At 42.8% G+C, this 27,669-nt stretch overlaps 1 protein-coding gene across 1 annotated transcript; it reads left to right on the forward strand.

Moving 5' to 3' along the window:
• On the forward strand, positions 1–27,455 carry LOC149364163 (cytochrome P450 3A41-like). Its single transcript, XM_089574145.1, has 15 exons — positions 1–294; positions 6,225–6,321; positions 7,709–7,761; positions 8,075–8,171; positions 9,377–9,496; positions 11,402–11,490; positions 14,854–14,999; positions 16,448–16,563; positions 17,436–17,526; positions 19,095–19,252; positions 19,575–19,663; positions 22,916–23,053; positions 24,058–24,220; positions 25,567–25,685; positions 26,911–27,455. The coding sequence occupies exons 1-14, from the start codon at positions 242–244 to the stop codon at positions 25,657–25,659; spliced, it is 1,503 nt and encodes a 500-aa protein (XP_089430271.1). The 5' UTR covers positions 1–241; the 3' UTR covers positions 25,660–25,685; positions 26,911–27,455.
• Positions 27,456–27,669: the final 214 nt, after the last annotated feature.

Raw genomic sequence — 27,669 nt, forward strand, 5'->3', positions numbered from 1 at the left:
AACACATCGAGGTTCTCCTGATGCTCTTTAGCTCTTTATCGCGCGGTTTGCCGAGAGTCACGACGTACACTTCGGCGGGTGTGGCGGATCGCGCCCGCGTATTCGTGCGAAGGAAACGGTACTGTGGATAAAGAGGATTTATTGCTTACACAGCCAACAGCTTGACTGCTCGGACCAAAGAAAGGGGCAATCACCAGTTGTTTTTTCTTGGAACGGAGTCCGTATTTGACGAGCGAAGAAAATGCTACACGTTGTCTTCACGCTTGTCATACTCCTGGCATCACTTTTATTTTGGTACGTAGCTTATGGATTGTTGGTTTATTTTGCACCTTTCTTGCCTCAGAGCGTTTCAGTTTGACTTGTGCATTTCTTCATAGTAATAGAAACGGCAAGCAGTTCTGATTGTGGTTGTGCATTTTGGCTCTTGGATCATGAGTTCTCTATTGTCCTAACATTAAATGTAGTGGCTCTCTAATTCCAATATTTCGGGAACTTTCTTAAGCGGAATAAAACAAAGCAAGGTACCTAATTGCTTACTTTTGCTTAGGCAATTTAGCTTAGCCAATTATTTTTGCTTAGCCAATTAAAGTTCCTTTGCAGCCAAGCAGTGAACACTGTCCAGCGGTGGTCATGCGCACATTCGACTTGATCGAGAAACTCAATGGCGCTCTTTGTTTGTTCTCGATGCTAACTAAAGTTGGCAAGGCATTGTAATTTCTGGCAGCAAGAGTTTGAAATCAGTCCTGTGAACTAGGGTTTAGCAGTATTACGTGTCTCCTCAGTAGCAAAAAATTGCAACAATCTTAATGTTTCGAGGTCATTGAAAACGAAAGGTCAATTTCATTCAACAAACCTTTTGCCCGTCACCGTAAGATACAGGCGTCGAAATGTGTTCAGTTGAAGATACTTTGGCTTGAAACAGATGTCATTCTGGCACAGTGCGCTGAGAAAGTTTTTTGCGCAGTGAATGCAGTGAAAGTGGTACCGTCAATGGAGGACTAAAGCGATGGGAAAATTTAATAGTTCTTCCTCGCACACGAAAGCAAAAATTGAAAAAAAATCCGCGCTCATATTTGCACCCCTGGCTTATAAAATATCTCGCGCTTAACTCAGCCCTGCAGAAATGAAATGAAGGCTTCATATCCAAAGCTAAATGTACAAACACCACAGTTATACGAAGTACAAGCGGGAAGACAACATGAGCAGAAATCTGCTAAGAAATATTTAACTGAGCGTAGCCTAAGCAGTTCCGGCCTGTTGCATGTGTAGTGACCCGAGCAGAAAGAATACGAATTTGTACGGGCCCCGCAGCGAAGAATGGCGAGGTTAAAGGAGACTTATTAGAATGTTATAGCTCAACTTGCTAGGCTATAGGCTAGTATACTTCTCCAACGGCTTGCTACGAGTGATTAACTTAGCTTTAAAGCTGATCAATAATGTCCTGAAAGCTCAGCAGCACGAAGTAAAAAGCAAGTAAGCCGTCATTATTCACTTGAGCCAAAGTAGATTTATTGTTTCAAACATAATAAAGTTGCAGTTGTTCATTCTCAATTCGGCAATGTACACAATTTGTTGAACTGGGGGCAAAAAAAGAAGAAGACCAATTCAAGTCGCGAATATGAATCTGATGTAGCAGAATTAGCAACTGTAGATACATTTTTTATGCCATACTAACCAGCTTAACACTCTTATTTAATTAAATATACTTCCTGACTGCTTCCAACTATGCTGAAAGTGTCAATTACAATATCCTGCGCTTTAAAGGAAACCATGAATTGCCTAAATTTTATATCCGTAGCTCAATTTTTAGTGTTTGCTAGCAATTAACTCGGGGAATGCTTCGAACATCACGTGCAATATAACGCTCGTCTGTGGGCTGCTGGAATGGAATGTTTAGTTAGCACAGCCCCATTTCTTACAAGCTCCAAGCTGTTGTGGTACTGTGACCGGAAAACCGAACTTAAGCTTTAAAAGCACTTGCTGCTGGGCTAGTTGGTTTTGGTTCATATTTGAAAAGGTTTTAGGCGCAAAAAACAGACAGACAAATAGAAAGGCAACAGGAGGAAGCGCCAACTTCTGATTTTATTGCATGCCTGAAACGTACTTATAAAACTTGTCGTCACATGCGCAGGAGGGTCACCTAAAGATCAAGAACGACTTGATAAGGCGCGCTCCAGGAATTTCTTTTCACAGTTAAACAATACAACTGATAAGTCGCTTACGCACATGTCGCCTTTCTTTTTGATAAAAAACGCTTCTATCAATTCCCCAGCCGTAGTGTCTTTGCTTTTGCCCAGCAAAAGCAAAGACACTACGGCTGGGGAATTGATAGAAGCGTTTTTTATCAAAAAGAAAGGCGACATGTGCGTAAGCGATTTATCAGTTGTATTGTTTAACTGTGAAAAGAAATTCCTGGAGCTCGCCTTATCAAGTCGTTCTTGATCTTTAGGTGACCCTCCTGCGTATGTGACGACAAGCTTTATAAGTACGTTTCAGGCATGCAATAAAATCAGTTGGAAGTTGGCGATTCGTCCTGTTACCTACCTATGTGTCTGTCTGTTTTTTCGCCTAAAACCTTTTCAAATATTAAGCTTTAAAAGAACTTTTCGAAGGTCATCCTTATCATACTTACTTCTTACGCTTAATAACATTCTTGTAGAATCTTTTTCTCGTATCTCCATAGTTCTTCAGTGGTCCAGTGTAAACAATGATTCATTCGTAAGTGGGCGTAAAGCTTCACAACGATAATTTAAACGACTGGCTGATTCTACTTACTTAGGGCTCTGCTCGAGACAGTCGAAACGCAAAAGACAGCTAAAGATAGGATCCGCCTCCATGTTTTCTTTCCTTTATCTTTTTATTTCATTTCTTCTGACTGAGTCACACCGCGCCAGCGGACGGGCGCGCTCGTATCTCGTATACATAAACGCTCAACGCCTACGCCTCGCGGCTGGCACTCAATACAAGTACCCCGTTTCTTTTTCGGTTCTTATAAGAAGGCTCTCCTCTTTCGCCGAGTCTAACCCAAGCGGCAACAGCATCGACCGGGCGTGGGCGCAAGGCCGCAGCCCGCGCGTGACAGCGTCGCCATGTGCGTCTAACCCGCTAAGACGCAGGAATTCAGTGCTACCCTTCCCAGGTAGCACCGAACATTAGAATAGTGTTATAAAATTGTTATGTAAGTTAGAGTAATGTTAAATGTTGCATAGTAACTTTACATTAACATTAAAAATTAACATATAACGTTATAAGTTACATAGGAAACGTTACTTTCACATTCTAAACAAACGTTGTTTTAATATAATATTCTAAATTTTATTACAATGTTAGAGTCGCAACTATAAAACAACATTGCAAATATATTTCGAGCACGGATTTCCAGACATTTTCTTACTGTTCTTAGAGTAAAGATGTTTTTCAACTAACCGTACCTTGTAACCACATCTCTTAAGTAGTACTCGCCATAGATTGCATGAAGAGCCCCATTATTTTGTCACAAAACTTTAGTTATTAGCCATTCCCCACTGTCACTCATGGGACATCCCGCAGTAGCGAGTATATAAGCTCGGTGGCATGATATCCGTTTGGAGGTGAGTGAATACGAGCTGCTGTGCTGTAGTGTAATGGAGAGGGTGTCGCTCTTGTTGTTGGTTCTTGCCAAGTGTGGTAAGTTGTATGCCGTCACCACTGACAGGCCTGCATGCTTGTGCGGGGCTGCTTCACCATTTTCGAGAATGTTGCATTTATGTTTACATGTTTCATAAATGTTTGGGGAAGGTTATTCGAACATTTATATGTAACATTGCAAAAACATTAGAAAAAAAAGGACATTAAGGACATTGAAATAACATTTGAGCGTAACAAAAATGCAACATTATCGCAACATTTCGGTGCTACCTGGGTTGTCACCCCGCTGGAGTCAGATGACGCGTTACTTTCTGTTCATGGGGCTTGCTAAACGATTTGTCTTAGCTGCTTCACTCAGTTCTTAGCACAGCACTTAGCAAAGCACTGTCTTTTTGTAGTTTCTTCCGTTTGCCCACGCCACTGAGACGAATATTTGCAAACTTTGGTCAACTCCCCGTCTTTAATATATTTTTAAACCACCCACTTCCGGCGTTTTCCATCCCCCTGAGGCACTTTCGATTCCATCTCTTAATAAGGAACTCAGAGTAAAGGCGGTGACCTTCCTGAACGCTTGTCGCACAACAAGCACCGCACTTTGCGTTATCTTCTACTGAGTATTGATTACTTTCAAGCAAGCCTCACAGGGAGGACATAGTTTGCACCTGTGCTAGTGGTATGGCGGACAACCTTGGGCGTGTCCCGGCCGAACCAAAGCTTCCTTTTAGGCCGCGTCACGAGGAAGAAGAACAGAAGAAATGTCTGATTGTGGGGTTTTGATTTAGAGGGCAAAATCGCTCAATTAATGGCCCATTCTACCCTGCTGATGCGACGTAAGTAACGAACCCAGTCGGAAGAGTGAACTACCGCATAACGTCACATAGGCAAATTGCAGAATACAAAAAATACAGAATTACGTCTGCAGCGGCGCAGCGAACGGAAGTCAAATCCAGCTTTCTTTGGCATCATTTTTTAACGCGGGCAACTATGAATTATTGTAAGCTATTGTTAGGAACATCTTAGTGGCAATGGTTTATTATTAGGATGCGCAGCAAAAATCTTGCCTTCAAAAATTTGTCCTGGGCTCACATTGAGTAGTTTAGTCTGCCAAAAAAAATCAGTGGGGTGCGTTTTTGACAATAAATAGCGTAAAACTATGAGCGTCCCGACGAGGGATCTGTAGATATATTGACAGTTACGGTAGAAGCTTACGGTGTGCGAAAAGACTTCTTTCATATTGAACTTCCCGGCCAAAAAAATGCGCTTGTCTTGGATTTCTGCGTATGTATATGGGCATGTATACAGTATTTATGAAATATTCACTTGAAGCATTGAAAGATTGGTGCAGAAGGGGGGAAAAGCTCCATATATGTAGAAGTCTGCTTAAAACAACGGCTTTAAAAACTGAACTGTACATTTGTTTTCCTCTCTTTGTAGTAACGACTGAAGCTTACTAACATAGCTTTGCAGTTAAAGCTCTTGGTTGGTGGCACCTACAGACTACGTGAATAGCGATTTTCAAAATTTCCAATTATTACCAACTCACCACTAATGCTAAATGGTAAACCCTTCATAGTGAGTATATAAGCATGGTCACATATATTTGAGGTAGCTGAATATGTGGGAGTGCACGTTTAATCTGTTGTAATGCAGTTTCCATGAACTTATTGCTACTTTTGTCTTCCAGAGCGGCGGAAGAGAGTGGCTCCGGATACTAAAATATTTGTTACATGCGTAAAAACATATCGTCGGTATGTATGCGCGATGTTTCAAAAAAGGGCATATTATATAGCGGACAGACTATTTTATTACCTTTTACCAGAGGAAATAATTTTGTAATGTTATGGGAACGTTGACGTCCAATTTCCACTTTATGTAACGTATCGACTGAGCTCTATAGAGTCTCAGTTGCCACTATATATTCTGTTTCACTTTGAACGTGGTGGTGAGTTTGTTGTGGTTACTGAATAGAAAACATGAATACCAAGTCAGTATAATGTTGCAAGGTTCTGTAAACAGATTGAATTAAACGTCGATTAAAACTAAAAAAGTGTAAGCGGCTGCGGGTTTTAGGGGTGCCGGGCGCGTGCAATCGACGATCCTGTGGTTCGTGCGCGGCGTTTTCTTGTGGATGTCCTCTGCATCTTGTCGGTCTCCTTCAACATGGCTCTTGATGTCTTGGAAGAAGGGGTCTTGAAATCAGTCCCCACATTCATCGCTGCAGAACATCCGACGCATTACGTAGGCGCGAAGAAATTTCCAAGACAACACGCATAGCGACCTATAAACACCATCAAAATTTTTGGCTCAGTACATGAGAACGCAATATTGTTAAGTTAAGGCGCATGTAATTGACAGCACCCACTGTGATATGCAATCTTTGTAATCATACAAACTTCATGTATCGCACTCCTATTGTGCAATGTGGAGCAACTACCCAATGGGCACTGAAATTCCGTTGGACATCCCATAGACGTCTTAAACGTCCAGAAGACGTCCATGGATGTTTAAGTGCCTATTGGGTACAGCTTTGTTCAAGCTTAAGATATGACCTAGCTTGCTATTTAAAGTTTGTGCTTTGTGGATTTCTTAACTTGCAGGTGGGTCCGAAAGAATTTCACCTTCTGGAATGACAAAGGCGTGGCACACCTCACCTTCTGGCAGTATTTGCTTTTTTGTTTCGATCTCTACACAAAGGTACTTCAATAGTTATTCCTGACGGCAACTAGCGCGTACACATTCTAAACACGAATAAGCCTATATGGGAGTAAAAATGGAGTAACCTCTTCTCTAGCGCGATTCCTTTTAGGAGCAGGTTATGCTGCCGAAATCTCGGGATAGATTTCGTTCACTGAATATACGGAATGCTTATTCTTGCCAGCAAAGGAACATTCCTACCTCTAAAGAGTACTATCTTGATACCGTTAGCAATGAAAAAATTGGCTGTGGCTTAGCTTGGTTAAGCTCGGTAATTGCGAAATCAATATCCGTACCTACGCCATGGTACAGCTGGTAGTGTAGCTGGTGGTGGTGCTTGTGGTGATGCATCGGTTATACAATCCAATCCAAACCAATCCAATCCATTCCAATACAATACAATCCAATCAAATCCACTGCAATCCAATCCAATGCTATCCAATCCAATATAATCCACTCCTATCCAATGCAATCCAATACAATGTAATCTACTCTAATCTAATCTAATCTAATCCAATCCAATCCAATGAAACCCAATCCAGTCCAATCCAATCTAATGTAATCCAATGTAATCCAATCTAAACCAACTAATGCAATCAAGGTCAAATGAAGGTCAATGGTGGTCACCGCCGCGGCACGATGGTGGTCACCCTGGAAAGTGCAAGTAGTATTGCTTTCGCAATAAAAGAGTTTTCAAACGCGGCACCGCAGGTTTTGGGGTTAGCAAATGAAAGAAGTTTAAACCTCGTTGAAATCTTCGTGGCAGCTAGACTTTCTGATATTTTGAAGAGGGAATCTGTTTCCGTTGCGAACTGTAAGCATTCGGTTTTTCAGACATTTAATGCTACCCCGGGACTTGGCCAGCGTACCCTGCACCAAGAGGATGTACCCTAAAGGACAATTTACTGCCTTTTCACTGCCATATAGAATGTTTTGTGTTTAGAGTGCAGAAGGGTAACTTATAGGCACAAGCCCCACGAACATCTGTCATTAAAGACCACTGTTCTATCTAAGTCAAGCTCTACAAAAAAGGCGCTAACGGAGCATATCGACCGTTTGGGAACCTGAGAATATGGAAGAAAAAATCACGGCCCAGCTACTTTCTCTATTGTATTTGAGAATGACGACAGGGGGGAGGGGGGGGGGGGCGATTTGGTGCCTGACTAAAAATACTGCGGCGCAACGACGACAAAGCAAGAAAGAAACAGTCAACACACCATTCATTTTTTCTTACCCTATTGCTTCCACAGCCATAATGTGCTAGTATTTAAAGTTCAGATAGTTCTAAGGACGTATACAAATACTTTTAAGCCTTAGCGTTCTTTGCGCGCGTCAGCTCTTGGCATGTAAAATTCTTTATTGCCTGTAATCTCGTATCTGTTTGCAGCCCTTCAACGCTGTGGTAATAGAATACTACAAACGCTACGGCCGTTTTTATGGGTGAGTACAAAAAGCGGTTGCATGCAATTGCACTGCCTTCGACACATCTTTTGTTTCTCTAAGGTACATTTATCTCGTTCATACCAGCAGGAACAAGCGCTGACTAGCAACTGTAAATCAAATGAAGACAGTGGACGTATACATAAATAAGCGGCCTAAGATAGATATTTAACGCATCTGTCGAAACCAGATACCACAGTCATCTGTATTCGTTTCTTAGATGATATTAATATGCGACCCACTTGAACTTAAAGCAGCGCATCCCAGGCGTTTTAATTTGGATAACCAATGGACGCAATCACTTCCTTAACAGGTCATACCAATGCGCATCGCCGACGCTTGTCGTCTCAGATCCGGAGGTCCTGCGTGAAGTGCTGGTCTCCAAATTCAAGAACTTTTCGGACAGATCGGTAAGACTTTACAACTTGTCTAAAGAGCACATGACTTAGTAAAGTTTTGCGGCCGTAATATACTTGGCGACGACTTGTCTCAGCAATGAAAGGAAAGGTATTGGGCGGGGCGTCCGTAACTGTGTCACGCCGCTGAATTTGTGAGGACGGTACTGAGGACGGTACTCCTCGCTATATCCAGGACGCATGGCCCATGGCTAGTTGCGCGCGTGTTCGCTTGAGGTTCATTGTAATAAAATAAACCGCTTCTTCCGTGGCTGTATAACATTGAAAATTGGCTGCTATATTGGTAATATCTACTAATGAACAAATATTACCGATATTCTACGTTTTAAGATAGAACTAATAATCGCTGTCAGGGTCGATAGTGCGGTGCATAGGACGAGGGGGCTTGATTCCTCACTGTTGCTTTGGCTCCATTGTAAAAAAAAAATGGGCACGGAGTACAGATAAGGCTAACGTGAATTAAGAAAAGGGTAGGGACGTGTTTTACATCCGCACCTGGAATCATCGCCACAGCGTAGTCTGGTATGAACGTCACTCGTGCTCAGGCAAGGAGTCCGAATACGTGGTAATTCGACTACTTCAAGCCCCTGCACAAAGATCGCGCTTGATTAGTCCTTTCGTATGCGCAGGAAGCGCTTTCTGTGGGTTTGTGAGAGCCCTGCTAAAACCTTTTATTTATTTATTATTTATTACTGATACCCTCAGAGCCAAGGGCATTTCAGAGGGGAGTGGTTACAAATTATAAAAAGAGAACAAAAACAAAAATTCAACATACAAGCGTCATGTTCCTGGTTATACAATTCAGTAAAAGAAGTAAGCATAATGTGCAAGTGCAAGGTAAGAGAACAAACAAAGGAAACTAAAGTAAACAAAGGAAATGGTGAATGATAAGTACATTTGTTGTGAGCCTTAGTATACAACGTTAGCTAAATTGTTACGGAAGCGCAGGATGTCTTGAATGCAGGCTGTCGATCCGGGAAGGTAGTTCCAATCTGCTGATGTACGGGGAATGAACGACTGAGAACAAGCTTTTGTTTCGTGTGACGTTATACCGACCTTGCGAACGTTATACCGACCTTGTGAACGTGATCTAGCTGTGGAGAGATGAAGCGCTTTAGCGTTTTAGCGAATGTGAAACTACGTGATAAAAAGATGCTTGTTGGAATTCGCTGCAACGTGGTTCCCACTGCGCGCTGCAGAAAGGTCAGCACACCGGCAGCGATGTTTGGCGCAAGTCCATCATGAACCTCTCCGGCGATGAGTGGAAGCTGGCACGGACCATCTTCACGCCGGCACTGACCGCCAGCCGGCTGAAAATGGTAGGCACCGTCTGTCACTTTAGGGGTATTCTGCTCAGCACTTGCTTATAAAGATATACTGTCGTGTCTCTCTTCGTTTACTCGTGGAAAGAGATGTCGCCGCCTAGTAGTGGCATTAGGTTATTCTTCCCTCGTAGGCTCTGAAAATTATACCGAATAGTGTCATGAGTATTTTAAAGGGCATAATTTTCTCGAAGTCCTAATTTTTGTGTACTTCGTGAATGGCAGAAACTTCGCAAAAAAAAAGGTCCTGCGAAATATTTGCGCAACATGTGGTTGGTTTCCCGCGCAAAAAATATATCCGAGATACGTATCTGCTACTAGAAGTGTAAAATGCAGTGGCAGAGGTTCTCTTTCGACCACTCAGCGTGCTTACCAATCAGTGTAGCGCGTTTTTACACCAACAGCATCACTGCAGCGCCGCAGAATGGATAAGCGGGCCCTGAATAGCTGTCACGGAAAAACTTTCTGAAAAAAAAAAATGAATATTTTCGTTGCGGAAGGAGAGCTATCATTAGATGCTGAGGTCTGGGAAGTTCAGTAAAATTGTAAACAAGACCCTTAGCAAGCTGTGTGAGGAGTCGCCTGGCAGTGTTTGAGCCTGACCTGTACTGTGATCATGTATTGAAGCGTGTATAAGAAATATTCGTGTTTGCACACAAACGCACCTTTCTAATCATACTTCTGAGCGCGAAAACAAACGACTTGTTTCTGTGTTCGCTGCAGCGCACCGTAATGCTCCAAGCTGTACCAGCAAAAAAGGCGTTTAATATTCAGGAACTACAGCACAGAAAATAAGTATAGATAACTAGCTCTGCAGTATTTTGTACGACTACTCAGACCACAGTAATTTCTGATGCATTATCGGCAAGTGCGCTGAAAATGCATTAGATAAGCGTGGGCATTGCCAACAGTATTTAAACAGGTACACATACTTCCAGCTCAATAATAAAGCTACGGATAAATTAATAAGCGGGATGCTGATGCGCGTGCTATGCTACAAACGAAGAATGTTTTCCAGTACTTATACTACTCTGTACATTAATCTGTATCTTAATCTGTACATTATTTTTAGCAGCCCGTTTTGAGCGCTGTTTCAGTGTAAGGCAGTGCGCATTACACCAAGTTTTACATTTTGCGGACTACGTTTGGTCGGCCGCTCACTGCATGGACTTCACTCACTTGGTAACCACTTTAGTGAATTCTCTTGTTGTCAACCTTTCTATTTTCTTTTTCTTTTTGTTTTCTATTTTATTTTATTTCTATTTATTTTATCTCTAGTTATTTTATTTTTACTCTCTTTATATTTTTTTTTGCCGACCGAGCTACGATGCATTCCGGTGCGCTCTCTAAATAATCTTTAACCCAATTTTACCTAACCGAGGAGCACAAAAAAAAGACACGTCTGGATAGCTTCGAGGCTGTATACGAACTAGATCTGTTATTTTCTTTTTAAAGCATATTGGGAGAAAAAAGAATTTATAATCGGGGACATCAAAACGAGGCCTGTAAAGCGTAGGCTAGAGGGCTGGAAGCGGCTGTCAAGCGCACGCACAGCTACATCGCGCTTTCGTGACTTCGTGCCAAATCGATTGACTTGACTTAATGGCAAACAGCGATCGTGATGTTCTTGTAGTCACCGAGTGCTTAATACACTTTGTTCTCAGAAATTTGCGAGGAAGAGACGTATTTTCCATGCTTGCCGTTAATACGTGCAAAATAAATTTTACTGACCAGGAGAGTAACTTAGGAACGACACCGCAGTATTTTTTAAATCCCAATTTTAGGGCTGTCTACTGATATGCTTGTTTTGAGCGAGATGTGATGAATATGACAGGATGAAAACTATCAAGTAGGTCTTCGCTAGGCGTTAAATTTACCACGAGATCTTTTACTTACTTTCAGATTACCATCAAACTAAAAACTATAGCTGAAAGAATGACGTCTCGGCTACTGGAGGCGGCTTCGCAAGACAAACCCGTGGACTTCTCCAAGTGAGTAACAACAGTATATGAAACACAGGAGGGACACCTGCGCTAGAATCTGGGCCAAATAGGAAACAAAAGCATAGTTCTTTCTATTTTAAACTGGTCCTGTTTCGGAATCAATATCAGTGCCGTTCCGGATGCAGCCGGCGACTCACCAAGCTAGCGTAATTCAGGGCACAGAAAATTGATGCCTCCTTACACTGAAAAGCACCTGGCATGTAATAAAGAAAAAGTTATATAACGATAGAAGGAAAAAAATACGCCTCCTTCACACTGATGAATACTAAATAAGAGGTTGCATAATATTCTTGAACCTTTCTGGGTTTTGCGGACTTCTGGTATGGTTGTTTTTAGTAGCATTTTTTTGGTTGTGCTTAACCTGAGCCTAGAATCCAGCTAGCTCACGTGGAGCCACTGTTGAAGAGCGGTCGAAGTGACGCTTTCTGGCCTAGGTTCTCTCCGCGAAATATTAGCAAAGGCAGCACCACTGGACAGCACATGGTAAATTAGCCTTTGTTGTTCATTGAAATACAAAAGGAGATAAGGAGATAGGAGCAATGAACGTGACCAAAAAAAAGTGCGCTTCTTTGCTTTTTGACTTCTTGCATTTTTATTGGAATAGAGAACAACATGTGCCCTAAAATGAGGACACATGTAAAATGTACACGGAACAGCAGCCATTCCTCCCTCGTACATTTTTCTTTCATAGATAATACTGCTGCAGCGGTATTGCAAGTCCTCATACAACGAAAAAAAAAAAACGTCAGTTTCCTTTGCGTCTTCAATGCATGATTCTCCCCTGATGGGTTACGCGCGTGATTACTGCTGGCGCGCAACAGAAAGCAAGCTGCTTCCACTGCCCAGCTAAGCTTACTACTCTTTTTAATGCATTTATTGCGAATCACGTCGCCCTGCAATGAAGCGAATGTGAAACTTGCAGTCCCAACCTCAGCGTAGCTTAGGAATTGCCACCATCATGGTAATCCACTTTTCGACCACACCTGTGCTTTTAACAGTTATCATGATAGGGCTGTACTTTAGTAAGAACCGGTTTTGGTAAAGGCTGTTGTTGTACAGTCGAAAGTGGTCTCAATCATTCAAATAAAAAAAAAGTAAGGGAGCTACGCTTTCTGCCCTTCTAGCTTAGTGCTGTCAATACTTCCCACTTTGAGGACGCGTGTCACTGCGGCCGAATTCTTTTGACTCACACTGGCATTACAGAATCAGAGCTTTTTGCTTTCCTTTTAGCGACAAGAGACAGTTTTTGTCTCGGCGCACTAAAACAATCTCGGAACGTTGCGTTTATCTTTGATTCCGCGCAGAAGTAACATGGGGGAAAGGAAGGGAGAGTTGTCCAATTTGAGGCTAGAAGAGGCTGCCTACAATAATGCTGTCCAGAAGTGCCTTAATTTAAAGAGTCGGCTGGTAAATAATTCCTAAACGAACATACGACTTTAGCGCGCCCTTAGGAAGGCAGCCGTAACAGCATTTCCGCGGCCGTCTACTACCGCGGCCCCTCCGTCGCTGTCGTCCGTCGCGGCAACGAGGTGGCTCACGAGCCAGCTCGAGGTTTATACCACCGGGCTAGCGAGGACCCCTTCTGGCAAGTGAGTTGTGAAAATTACTCAACATTACTGATTGAAACGTAGGCTGGTAACTCCATCAGACCGGTCGTTAAATAAAAAATTCAGGGGGCACTTTGACTCTCTAAAGTGCTACAAGGTGAAAGCCTTTCCTGGCGCACTGTTTGGCATTGACTGCGAGACTGTTTGTGCTGTACTAGTGATTTATTTGACTACACACTTTGACTACACATTACAACTACACACTTTGACTGCCGACTTTCACTGCTTCTTTAGCACGACTCTCTCTCTGCATCGATGAGTTCGGTTGTATACATGACTTCGGTTGTATGCAAGACACCCACGGAGGCCTTACGCGCCCTATCGGCGCGGACGACAACTATTTTATTAGTTGTTGTCTACTCCAAAAGGGAGCGTCAGGCATCCGTGGGTGACTTCATTACTTCGAATCCGCGCGCTCTGACGTCATAACCATTCCGACCAACCGAAAAGTGTGACACCTCTGCTGACAACCTTCTGTCGACAACGATGGGGCATTAAAGGCTTTCGCCTTAATATGCAGGCAGTCGCGTAGATACGACTTCAAACATACATGTACCCACACCCAATCCTGACGAATCATATGTTATCGGAGGTAAGAACACACGAGTGTGCACACTGCGGGGTTGAGAGGGTCGCTCGACCATGTAATCTGCGAATGCCTAAATTCTCCTGAGAGGGCGCTAAATATCAGTTATAAAGAATCCTGGGAGACCCTGCTGCGTAGTTCGGACCTGAGCTCCAGCTCCGCTTCATCCGACTGGCTGAAGAGGCCGCCGGGGCACAAGACCTCCCGGCCAGCATCTAAACCTGTGCCTCCTGCCTCCTCGGCCTAGTGCCGAGGTGGGGGGAACGGGGGGGGGGGATGCATATGCTGGATAATAAAAGTTCTTTCCTCCTCCTCAGGGGGTTGTATACGCCGCCGGTAAAAAACTTAAAGGAAAGAGAGCCTGCGCCCAAAAAATATCTTAGTCATTTTTCGGATGCAATAAAGCTGGACGGTTAGTTGTTTCGTTGACTTTAATATCTACATAATACGAGACTCCGAGACCGAGGACTTGGTTCATAAAGGACATTTATTTTTTCAACATAAAGCAGTCGTACGGAAACTCGCGGATATTTACAATATTTTTGCATAATTTAAAACACGAAACCTCCTGCTCTACAACAAAGTCAGCAACTGTGAACGAATGGCATTTGTCAAAACTTCTTTCCCCATGCATGTTAACCTGTGCCCGGATGCAGAGGTGTTTTAGAAAAATTCACTTTTTATTTTCGCGGTAGATTACTATCATTTAAGACAATGCAAAGGATGCAAGAATTGGCTGACCTGAAAAGGTATTTTTTATTTGGCGAACTGTGACTAAATTAAAAGGAGTACCATATGTGTCGTGCGATGGCGAGGAGACAATTTTCTGCAATAACTTCCACTTCCTATTAGAAAAGAACTTTTTTTCGTCAACAAATTGACGCTCTTCTTATTTTCGTTTATACATTTGATTAACGCGGTCTGAATAGCATGGGGAAAATAACGAAAGGAGCGTAGGAGGGGCACATGCAGCGCTCAGAAAATTTCGGGGCTGTTCTGACACAGAAGCATGTACCCCCCCTTTGACTAAGCCCTTGGCCAGAACCAAGAACCCTGCCCCGAGCTGTATGGTCTTTGCTCGTCTTGGAGTTAGTTTATATGATAAGCATATATCGCGCGCAATCGGCAGAAAAAAATAGAGATTCCTCATTTCTGCAGATTGGCAGAACACGCATCGCTCGACGCTACGGTAGCGCTCAATTACAGCGTCGACGTGGACAGCTGGAAGGACACGGACCACCCGGTGATGAAGTGTGTCGATTCTCTCTACACCATTGATGGCGGTTGGAAAGTGCTCACGATGTGTAAGTTATTAGGTATCATTACTTTGCTTGTTTGAATAATTGTAGGTACGTTCAGTGCTCTTATAGCTTTAAAGCATTGGGGTAATAAAATACATAAGAAATGATAATATAGTATATCAAATGCCGACAGACGAACTATAAGTAAAAGAAACAGTAATACCCCAGTAGTAAAGGATATGTAATAAGATGAAAAATAATCTTGATGGAGAACAATAGTTCGTTAAGAAAACGAGAAAATGGGTTGGCGCCCACGTGGCTTGCACACGCTGTTTTTAGCAGAGAAAAAGGTGTGCGAGGCGCTCAGAAAATAAAGAACAATTCCTTTTGGAAAGTATGCCGAAAAGGATACGTCTCCACAGGCAGTGAATGAAAAGAAGTGTACATCTCAGTTGCAAATAAACGTTCATTTTAGTGTTAGAATTGCGAATGAACCTATCGAACAATACAGCCGAAAGTCCCAGCTTGCACGCAGCATTCATTCTGCTGCGTGTAGGGCGCATTTAAGAAAAAAATATTTCCTATTCTGGCAATTCCTTGAATTCAGAAGACCAGTTAACAAGCTTTATTTTTCATCGCCCTACTCCTAATGACAATTTTTTTCGGGGAGTGAACGTCAGGGAATATCCTTGGAGTAGCTTTGAGGCATCGCACTTACCGTCTCTAGGTTTGTGGTTTGGAGTGAATAATACTAGGCAAGAGTGTCCTAGGTCACTTTCTACAAACCAAACTAAAAATGAGACAGAAAGCCAAAGGAGAAAGTCAGCGTTTGTTTTTTCTATAGAACTTGTTAAAATGGTCTATACACTGTCTATGCACTTCTTATCGACTCTATTGCCTTCCTAAAGGTATTTGTTGTTTTTTCCTGTTGATAGTCTTTAGACTGTGCACAGATAAAAGTCTACTAAAACTGTATGGCCATAAATCTATTGTTTGCTAGCGCGGTGGCTCAGCGGTTATGGCGCTCGGCTGCTGACCCAAAAGACGCGGGTTCGATCTCGGCCACGGCGGTGGAATTTTGATGGAGGCGAAATTCTAGAGGCCCGAGTACTGAGCGATGTCAGTTCACGTTAAAGAACACGAAGTGGTCGAAATTATTCCGGAGCCCTTCACTACGGCGTCCCTCATAGCTGAGCCACTCTGGGACGCTAAAACCCATTAAACTAAACCCTATATCTATACATTGTCTATCGACTGTCTACAGCTATTGTACTGCCAATAGACTGTTCTCTAGGATTTGTCTGTAGAGAGCCTATGGACTTTATAGACAGAAGTCTCTGGAGAGTCTATCGACTGCGTAAAAATTTTTGTAAGGATATTCTCATTTTTGTCCGTGTTTGCATCGCTGTTGTGAATCAAAAGCGCCATTTGAGAAATTTTCCACGTCTCATTGGTTCCTTTCATAGTGAAAGTTGTTTATTCAACGCTCAAGTAGCGATGTGTTTTTGCAGTTATGATGCCTGGCCTCTATAAGGCTTTGCAGCCAGACTACCCACCCAAGTCGAGCACAGATATGTTCAAGGCTTTCGTTTCCCATCTGATGGAGGAGCGGAAAGCTAATAATAAGGTAAAGTGTTATATTCATAAAAGGAGTTTGCGCTGGCGTGCCTGGATATTGTAATCTTTGAAATGTAGCCAACAGCTGCAGAAGAGTCACGCACAATTTGCCCGCTGCTTCTGCCAGGTACCCACAGATTTAGAGCAATGAACGTGGCGATGCACAAAGAACGGTTTTTAAGAATGTACGTCTGACTCTCTGATAAGTTTACCTTCCTTCGTGTAGAACACATTGTGCCATAAGCGACAGTCATCCGATAGAAACAGACCAATGATATTACGCTCCAGCGTTCTCGGCACGTTATGAAATTTTTTTTTTTTGTAAATTCGGTGCACACTAGCAAAAATTCGCCCTCCCCCATTCACTCTTTCCTTGGCAGAAAACAATAACACACAAAAAAAACAGAAAACTCCGCACTTGAAACACCAGGGATGGACTCAACAGTGCATTTGTAAAGATGTACTTAACTTTTACGCAGTTTTTCCACGCCCATAACTCCCGTCAACAAAGAAGTGGGCCGGCTGGGACCAAACCACTTTTTATTTACCTTCACTCTTTCTTACAAGGATTTGATGACGGAGCAAAATGATTAAAAATTTGCAAATAACTATGCTCTGATAAGCAGCGTCAATATATTGGTCTTTATTGTGTTCTCTTGGAGCATAATATCCTCACATACATTTAATGAAGTGAAAACGGTTGTCTTCTAGATAAAAATATTGAGTACATAGATGCCACAGTGTTGGTTATGGTACCGCATGCAACGAAACGCTTGCAAGAAATTTAAGACTTAGGTATGCTTAGGGCCAAGTGGTTGCCTTTGAATTTTGTGTTTTAGGCGGTGAGCACTTTAACTGATATGTGTACTTATCACGTTTCAGAAAGAGGATGACTTCCTTCAGATATTCATGGACGCAGATTACGACTGGGAGAGCGCAGCTGACAAGAAGACAGAAGATAGCGAACAAAAGAGTGAGAAATAATGCTATTTTATTATATCACCGGTTGACTGGTAAACGAGCACAGATATTCACACCGGTGTATTTGAGATAGCTGGCACAAAGCGAGAAAACAAACACCGAATCGTATTTCACGTAGTATTTCACAGGAAATCATTTGCAGGCAGGAACACCAGCCTAGTTCTGGCGACATTTTGCTGCTATTATTGTGGTTACCTCGTTTCTGGACACATTGGAGTCCTGATTTTAACATACATAAAACAATTATGTAGTCCTAAATTTGGTGCTCTGAAGGATTCGGGAGCATGATTTGCGAGAACAGCAGTGTCGGCAAACTGACACATTATATGTGTTGAGAAGCACAAGCATTCTACTACATGCATTGACTTCTGTCACAGAGAAAATAAATTAGGTTCTGTTTGGCTCGTTGATTCCAAAGACGTCCTCTAGATGGTAACATTGGACGTCTCTGGCCTCCGGCTATTGTTTTAACGCTTATAAACGAAGAAAGGAAAATGGATTGAGCGTGCGTCTTGTGGTCTCACTGTTCAGTCACATGTTTGAGTTGCATTCTAATTCGCATTTTACAGGCTGTTTCGCAAAAATCTAACTGCGCTTTAAAAATCAACCAGGTAATATTGCCGGTCTAAATTTCGACATAGCTCTCGGTGGTCACTGAGCATAACTCGGAATGAACCGAATTGAGCAATCATTTTTAAATCTTTTATGTAGTTTTAATGATTCGTAGATGCGGGCATGGCTTCATTTCGAAAGTTTTACATATTCAAAAGTGGAATAGAAAGAAATGAAAAAATTCTAAAAGAAGTGGATTTATTTTGTAAAATTTGTAGGTGATAACTTACACTCACTCACTGACTGCTGATGTTCCCGCTCACTGATAATACTACACCGGAAATGCGCCAGTATGGGCAGACCCCAACGGATATTTCTAAAGCAGAGCGGTCACGAGCGAGATTCGAAAAATAATCATTCACATAGCGGACAACAAGACTTTTGCGTACAATATTCAACATTTTTCTTTTCGCGTTCTGAATTAAGCTGCCACAAAAATAACAGTGCCATTAGAGAGTTTCTTGGGGCAGTTCTAAACTTTTAAACGAAACTTTTCTTTATATCCTCAGCAGTTAAAAGTTTTCAGAGTACCTTTTGTTATTGACATAGCTGTCTAGGAAATGAAGATACCCAAAACAATTCCCCAAGTTACCACCAGGAAGTCACTACTTGAGTTATATTCTTCTAAACCGTTTTGTATCAATATAAATGCTTTGGGAATTTGCCATACGAGGCTTGATTTACAACACAACACAAAACACAACGACCAAGTGTAGGGAGGCTAGCCTCAGTCCGCTAGGCAACGTTTCGACAAGACTTATATTTGACTGCCGTTTTGCCGAAACGTCCTTTAACGGAATAAGGATCCTCTCGCAAACCTTGCTCATTTTGCTTTCTATTGTAACGAATCCCATTTCCAGGCCTCCTTTCCTCCACGAAGCCCTTTTTTGTCATTAGAAGCTTGTAAGAAAGTTATTGCGTTGACTCACATTCAAAATGTGTTTGCAGAGATGTCGCTGGACGAGATAACAGCCCAGGGGGTAATTCTCTTCCTCGCTGGAGTGGAAAGCGTCTCGACGACCGTCATCTACACTGCGTACTACCTGGCCCTGCACCCTGATGCGCAGGAAAGAGTGATTGCCGAAGTAGACAAATTATGCCCAGAGGTAGGAGTGTCGCACCACTGCTTATTTAGAATGCTTTGTTAACAATGAATGAAATCGTGGATTCGCAAACGCATTTTCCTCAATGGAAAAAGCCCGGGCACGCGGGTCTATGGGTAACGTTAAAAAAGATACGTAGTTGAAATCAATTTGAAGACCTTTGGTATAGCGTGCCTTGTGAAAATTAAATTAAAGATCTTTGATACAGCATGCCTTATGGCTTAAGCACAGCTGTACAGAGTCAAAATGATTGTATTGGTAACCTTTGTTTGAATTACTTTGCTTTTCCGATTATGCAGTTTGCGTTCTTCATTCTATGTTTCAGGGCACATTGACCTATGATGCACTTCAAGATATGGTCTACCTCGACGCTTGTATCAAAGAGACACTTCGTCTCAGTTCTTCAGAAAATTTGTGAGCATTTCAACTTTGAAATGTTGTATATATGGAGTTGGAGTCCTAAAATGTAGAGTGGGTCCAGTTACTGAGAGAGGGGGTGGCTTAAAAGCTTATTGCTTGGGCTCCCTCGTGGGCTCCTCGGTACCAACGTGGTACTGTTAGTTAATTAACTTATCGGCGTAAAAAACATGGTTGTCCTCGCATGTTTATTACCACAGCCTGGAAATTGTATGCGCATTCAATTGTATATAAAGTAATGTATCATGGCTGTCTGGATAGGTAGTTGAAAGAATAGTGAACAATACATGGTGCTAGGTTAAGTGCCAGCAGTGCTTGCCGTTCGTGGTTGAGTCGAAATACAATCCGTGTATTAAAAGTGCTATCACATGCAATGCGATTAATGAAATCTAGTAATCTGTCGAACGGCCTAGGTGAGCTTGAGCAAGACCATGCGTTGAAATAACTGGCTCTTCAGCAATAATGAATTAAAATTTTTATCCTTCTGGAATCGTTTACGAGAATTTAGATAGTGTTAACGCAGCAGAAATTGTCAAATTGTCATGTCATAAAGATATGGAAAGACAGAGATAGATATAGGAAGTGTGGGGAGAGACAATTTGATAAATATAAGTTTCGAGGTTCTCTTGCTTAAGAACTGTGATAAATAATGAATGGATGTTACTGTATGGACACGGAGAAAATTACAGTAGATGGCGTCAGTGGTCACAGTGGACCTGAAGATGTTTAGGAAGCTGACTTACAAGAATGGTAAGCAAAAGCCCTCGTCAGGTTTGCACGGTTTTGTACAGATGACTGACTAAGGAGATCGATTTAACAGTAGCGGCGAACTGATTTGATCCTGCCACGAAGTGCAGTATCTATGCAGAAAATCATGCAGCATACTGTTACAAACCTTTGCCGTCAACGTCAAATTAAACGTGAAAAGTATAACTGAAACGGGAGGACAAGCACACAAAAATGTTATTTGCTGCAGAAGAAATATATGGAGGGTTTATTAACACTTCTACGGAAAGTTCTTCGGGCCATGAAAGTGAAAATCACAGTGGTACTCAAACTTCTTCGTCCTTTCGCTAACAGACCTTTAGGTGAAAAAAAATTTTGGACAACTCAACAGGGTTGAGCCAAATGCGAATTAGCTGCTCTAGTACTCCAGTTATCACTTTGGTTTCCACTCGAGGCTCAGTTTTGAAAGTGAAGCGGGCTACAGACAAAGATAGGCGAAATTGTACTTAAGCTCCGCCCTGAGGGTATAATTTAACAAAACTTCTGTTTGGGCTAGATGGTGCATAGCTTATAAATGAAATGAAATGAAATTTAAGCGCACACGAAAAACGCACACAAGAGGAGGATACACACAGGACAGGCGCTAGGATAAACACAGGATACACACAGGACAGGTTGTCCTGTGTGTGTCCTCCTCTTGTGTGCGTTTTTCGTGTGCGCTTAAATTTCATTTCATTTATAAATTGAGGGTATAACGCGATAAATTTAAAGTGTTAATGCCCATAAATGCAGAATTTGTCATTTTCTAGTTTCCATTTATACAAGTATATCGCTGAGGGTATCATGTCACTCTTGGCGCAGTGGCCGAGCAGTTAATTCGCCACTGCCCTGCGATGGTAGCTGCTGCCACCTATGGGGTTTTTTACGCTCAAGCTGCCCCACCCTAACAACCTCAAGGTCACGAAGAGAGGCGTCAGACAAAATAAGAAAATCGGTGAAATTTGAGAATGGAGGTTATCGTGCTTGCGCACTAAAAAATCAGACCGCTCAAATGCCAGGGCAATCCACCCGCTTCTGGCGACGCTGCGGTCGAGCTGTTTTGAAGCGGACTGCACCCGGCGATAGTGCTGGGCATCGGCACTGTAGCATGGACATGGGAACAAAGCATAAACCATTTTCCGTAGCAGTCGGCTCCCCACCATCGGGCCTCTATGCTGGTTTCCCGGATGCTGGTAGTGACGACTGACAAAACAACCAACATTAGACCTGACTCAGGACTGCATTGTGCAGGGGATAGCCCTTAACAGTTTGCAGTATTTTCGCGTTGCCTAAATTAAACCTTTTAAACCCATATAAAAAAGCTCGCTTACGATTAAGGTTTTCCATTAATTCGTTTGACCAGCGCAGCTGTTCATGCTTGCGTGATTTGGGATTGAATGAAAAGACTATCAAATCCTGTGCGGTGCGCACTCAGACGGCTCCTCGGTGCCGGTGACGTGATGTGACCAGCCATATGAGGGTAACGTCACGTTACGTAAGTGGCACTGGTCTCGTGATGTGTTACGCCAAAGCGAACGTCAGCGCCACCGGTCGCGTCACGAACGAGCCACTGTAAAACAAGGGAAAACGGTTGCGTAGCACTGTCGCCGTCCTCAAAGTTTCCAGCATGTTCAGGTTATGCTGAGAAACAAAAGCTGTGCACCTTAGTGCAACGCTTAGGGGAACCCCTCAAAGTAGAACACCAAGCCGCCGCGGTGGATCAGTGGTTACGGCGCTCGGCTGCTGACCCGAAAGACGCGGGTTCGATCCCGGCCGCGGCGGTCCAGCTGCGATGGAGGCCAAAGGCCGATGTAAATGCACTTTAAAGTACCCCAGGTGGTCGAAATGTCCGGAGCCCTTCACTACGGCGTCTTTCATATCCTTAGTCGCTTTGGGATGTTAAACCTCATAAACGAAACCAAACCATGAATGTGGAGCACCTTTGTAAAAAAAAAAACAATTACAGCGGAGCCACAAGCCTACAAAATAAAGCCATACAGCTTCCACAGAAACGACATCACAGCTTATCCGCGGCTGTCGCTCTATCAACTAAGCTTAACCAGGACATCCAGCAAGCAGATTGTAGTGTGAGACCGCACTGATAAATTCGAAGTGGGAACGGTGTTTGTGCCATGTTGAGAACTCTCCAAGGTGGCGTAGATTTGTATTAAGGGAGTAATTACTCATTAGCATCCATCAGAGCGCAGCCATACGGCTACAAAGGAAAATTATACAGCTTTCAGGGACTCCAACTGAGAAGTTTTTGTGATACCTGTACAGCTTTCCCTTTTAATCGCATGGCTGTTCTCGGTTGAATGCTAATCAGTAATTACTCCCTTAAGTGCATTTCGCCCAGGAATTGTGCGGAGTGCTATCATTTCTTACGGCATTTTATTTCGAGACTACAGCCTTGAAGCACTTTTCCATGAGAAGGAATCACACTTAGGTAGTACCTAACTTGTCTTTTTATTTTACTATTCGCAGTCTGGCGCGTGTCTGCACAGAGGAGACAACAGTGGCCGGCATCCCCTTCAAGCCCGGCATGTGCGTGGATGTCCCGTTGGCGGGCATTCACCGCGATCCTGAATTCTTTCCTGAACCCGACCAGTTCAACCCAGACAGGTAGGCCGGAACGGTTAGTTGAAACAGTAAATACCGCATACTGAGCACCACAGGAGTGATAGCGAGAGCTGTAAGAGCTCGCTGAGGGCGCTCACGACTTCGCCACAAACTCTACTTTCGCTTCTCTATTCATCGGATGTCATTCGGGTTGAAAGAACTGGCGTTAAGGTGCGAAAATGGTGTCTTCTTTTCGGCGCCTTATAAACTTGATAGCTTCAACGGGAACATTTCGACGACAGAAATGCTCAAATTGCTGGTCTTCGCGGCGCGACGTGGTTCATTCCCCGCCACCTCGTGAGTGCGCATTGTGGTCACGTGATTCCCGCCTGCACCCACTCGGGATACCTCACACGGCAGTGTTACGTCTGTTCGAACTGTAGCAGTAGACCAGGTGAAGTTTTTAAAGCGCCTGTCTTGCCCTCATATTGTCACCTTTGCAGAAGGAGCCACGCAGGCTCCAAAGGGCAGCGTTTCTCTGCATGAGGCTAATGTTCGGTGTGTTACCTCCTTTTCCATAGACTGTTAGCTTCTTGTGCTCGGTTGTAAGAAAAGAGGCAGAATCAACAACATCGCTCATACATGGTTAGCGTTTCAATCAAACATGCCAGCCGGCCAGTTCCATGCATGCGCTAATGTCGCTTATAAGGTACCGTTTTCTAGGGGCCGGATTTTACATTGGACAACTGGGCCGATGTATTTGCACTGGCCTCAAAGAGCACAACTATTCTCACTTGAGCAGTTCGGAAGTTCAAACGCAGATATGAGCACTCAAACTGATTTGCTATTGGGGAAAGACAAAGCAGTTCAATCATCTTCGGGCGGCAACAAAAACGTAGACGCGAGGCTGCCGACACTTTCCTCACAATGAACTCTGCGACTTTGTGCATCAGTGGAGTGAACTTATTACCTTGGAATAAAGAATACTTGCACCAAAGATATGTATACCCAACCCATGCATTTTTATTTCACGTGAAATTAAGACTGCAACTAAATTTTCTCAACAGGTTTCTACCTGAGAACAAAGACAACATAAAACCCTTTACGTTCATGCCTTTCGGGTATGGACCACGCAACTGCGTTGGCATGCGACTGGGAATGACGCAGACAAAGACTTTTCTGGCATGCCTGTTTCGCCGAGTAAAACTTGAGACTTGCCCTGAAACAATGGTGAGTACATAACTCGAAAAAGGAAGAAGGTGAGACATGTGCGTGTCTGCCTACTTTTTGACACACTTCCTGCTCTGGCTGCTTAGCTAGCTGATGAGCTCACCCAAAAGTTTTATTTCATTCCTGAATTAGCTGGTTCTTTAGACTTCGGAAACCTGTTAACATGCTGCCACTACTTCTAACCAAATTGGCAGGGAACAATCACAGGCTTCTTTTCCATAAGAGCTATGTTGACTGTGGTGAACAGGAAAAAAAAACTAATTTGGGCCAAGCATTTATAAAACGTGTCCGCTTAAGGTGATGTGAAAAAGACCCATGCTTTCGATGTAATGTCAACAAACGAGGAAAAATATCTCATGTTCAAAGTATTTTAGGATTGGTAGGCAACAAGGCATAAAAGTAATGTGTGCAGAAAGTAAGAAGGTAGTGAAAGCTAAAAATAGGTTCAGAAAATGGTGGAAAGCTATAGAAATTGTATTCTGTTCCAACTTGCCCGACATTTACTTAGCTACTTTCTGGACCTTTTAAGGATAAAAATGTAGCCTTATATGATTAGTGGGAACATGTCTGCATGTGCAGATCCTAGTGAATTCTCAACCAAATGTTTGTAGGTGGTAGCGTAAATAGTGAATCCACACTACGCGTCTCCCCTCTTCAGTGTTTAACGGCATTTGAAACTTCCGAGAAAGAAACCCTCGTACAATATTCGTTCAGTTTGAATTTAAAGTTATTGGAAGGTTTGTACAATGCCACTGGAAGTGAATAAATAGAAGAGTCGCGAGAACAAAAAATTCAATCATATTGAAAGTAAAGCAAATTAACCGTAGCATATGAAGCCGCATTCAATTGCGTTTGGTAGTACATGTTGGTCAAATTTTTTGGGGGATATCCCCAGGTGGAATATATTTGTAATAAGGGAGTAATTACTCATTGACATCCACCCGAGCACATATTGTAACGAAGGCGTGCTTGCTAAAACGGCGTTTTTTCAATGTCTTGTCGTGTTCCCGGGTACTCCAGAACAAAGCACTCTACTTTAGTTTGCAATTGATATGAACACTAGAAGCTGCAGAAGCAAGTCATCGCTCTTACATTATTAACATTGGACAATAACACATAGGGGCGGCTGGTGTCCTTGATATCGTCACCACTACATGACGCCTGTAGATGTGACGATATTATGCGTTACGCAAATTTGTGCCATTATAAGCGTGGCATCTGTTTTATTCACAGATTGGCTCGTTGATCTCTTGTGCGTGGAGTAATAATTTCAGACAGGAGCGTTGCAATAATTGCTTTTTTTCATGCCCACCATATGCCTGCACTTTTTTTTCTTTTTTGCACAGGTGCCTTTGAAGTTCAAGTCCCGTAATCTTCTGCCTGTAACTGATGGTCCGGTGATGCTTAAAGCAGTCGCGCGAACTATTTCGGCCAGCTGATTTGCAGATCTGTCGGAAAGCCAACGGTACGCGTTGTCTCGGAGCATCGCCTCGGTGCCTTTTACTGAATACTGCCTTTAATAGACTTCGGAATGCTATATCTGTGTTCCTGCAACATTTCATTGTCATCACGAAAAATACGACATTATTCAGCAAGCGCTCTTTATTTCCACATATTTTTTTGCAGCTAAAGTGTAACTCAGAAATGAGTTTATGAGTTGCATATGATGCAGACTGCTTAATAATTTACGGGCACTTTTAGATGGTAAATTTGCCCACTATTTATTTTTTTACTCCTGTGCTCATCATTGAAACGACTGCAATTTCGTAGGAAAAGGTGCATGGGGCAACGTTTTTAATATCATTAAGATGCTTGCGGAATCAGTGCATAAAAATGCAAAAGATGCTAAGTGTGTTTCATTGGATGGTCAAACTGCTAAAAGATTGAAAGGAAAAGAGGTTTCGTGCAAAAATATTTGATGCCAATGCAGCAACTCTTCGGTTAAATTCACCAGATTCGACAAAAAGCGCTCTCTATTCTTGCCCATGTTGAAGCGCAAGGAAGAACTTGCGTTTATGATTTATTGCTAAGATATGAGTGTGGCGCAACTGGATCCTGTTTTGTGTCCCCCTTACCAAGCAGATCACCCGGTGTCCGAGAAAAGCTAGCTTACGAAGCTCTTAATACAGATTTTGATAGAAGTTATTACTACTCATGCGAACGGTCACATTTGCATAAAAATGTCCATTAATTTTCACAACGCTTTCGCGACATGTTGTGGTAGTCCAAGCTAGTGCTTTAAGAATGGCTGAAAATCCGCCTCACAGGACTTTAACACAAGCGCGACCATTTTCTTACTGCCCCGCCGCGGTGGCTCAGTGGCTACGGCACTCGGCTGCTGGCCCGAAAGACGCGGGTTCGATCCCGGCCGCGGCGGCTGAATTTCGATGAAGGCGAAATTCTAGAGGCCCGTGTGCTGTGCGATGTCAGTGCACGTTAAAGAACCCCAGGTGGTCGAAATTTCCGGAGCCCTTCACTACGGCGTCCCTCGTAGCCTCAGTTGCTTTGGGACGTTAAACCCCAATAAACCAAACCATTTTCTTGCTTTTACTTCCTTCAGTTTCCTATGTGGTGACAATTTTTTTTTTTGTGGTGCGTTTACTTGCCGCTTATAGTGCGCAGAATTCTTCTATGCGTATGAAATGCTCCATGGTCATTTTTGTATGTAGATTTGTCGTTTTTTTTTTCAGTGTTCGTTGAGCAGGCCAGAATGAAGATCTTCAATTCGTTTTTTTTTATCATACTGAGGGAAATAGAAAAAAAAACACAACGAACCATTTACAGGAAGAAATGTTTATAACATTGGCCTTCGGAGAAGAGGTAAATGTCCGGTGCTGTCGCTTTTTATGACTTGTCTACATTACTTTTTTGCTCCTTGTAGCTGTAGACTGGATGTATAGTAGTGTCACCAGCGTATCCAAAACTGTTTAGCTTGTGCTACATGGAGTTCACGACGCGCATCATCTGAAGTTCGAAGTTCAGGTGTCCGGACATAATTGCTGATTTGAGTGAATATTTGTTGATACCCTTGCATAGGAAATTTTCACCTTTTTGTGCGCTGCTAACAATGCATTTCGAATGTGCCAAGACTGTATGTATCAGTGCTTCCATAGGCAGGTATATCTTTTTGTATCTACAACTTTGGTGATTCTAATAATTTCATTTTGACTGTGTCTTTTGCAAAGTAATCTGCGTTGTTGTACATTCAATCAAACAATAAAAATTGTGTACTCTTTGGCAGTGTCCTTGGTCTCCATTTCACGCTGTTTTATGCTTGTACTTTTGGTAGGGATTTCCTGTTTAGCCATAGAGGAGGAAACGTTTTGGTGATCAACTTACCTAACCCTTCGGTGGCGAAATTAAGAAGTGGAAAAAAAACAACCATAATTCTTAGATTGTGCAATGTTAAAGTACGTGCGTTAAAAAATTAAAAAGGGCAATGTGAAGTA

Source organism: Amblyomma mixtum, chromosome 2, assembly GCF_055824585.1.
Source record: "Amblyomma mixtum isolate Tamu chromosome 2, ASM5582458v1, whole genome shotgun sequence".
Classification (NCBI taxonomy): domain Eukaryota; kingdom Metazoa; phylum Arthropoda; class Arachnida; order Ixodida; family Ixodidae; genus Amblyomma; species Amblyomma mixtum.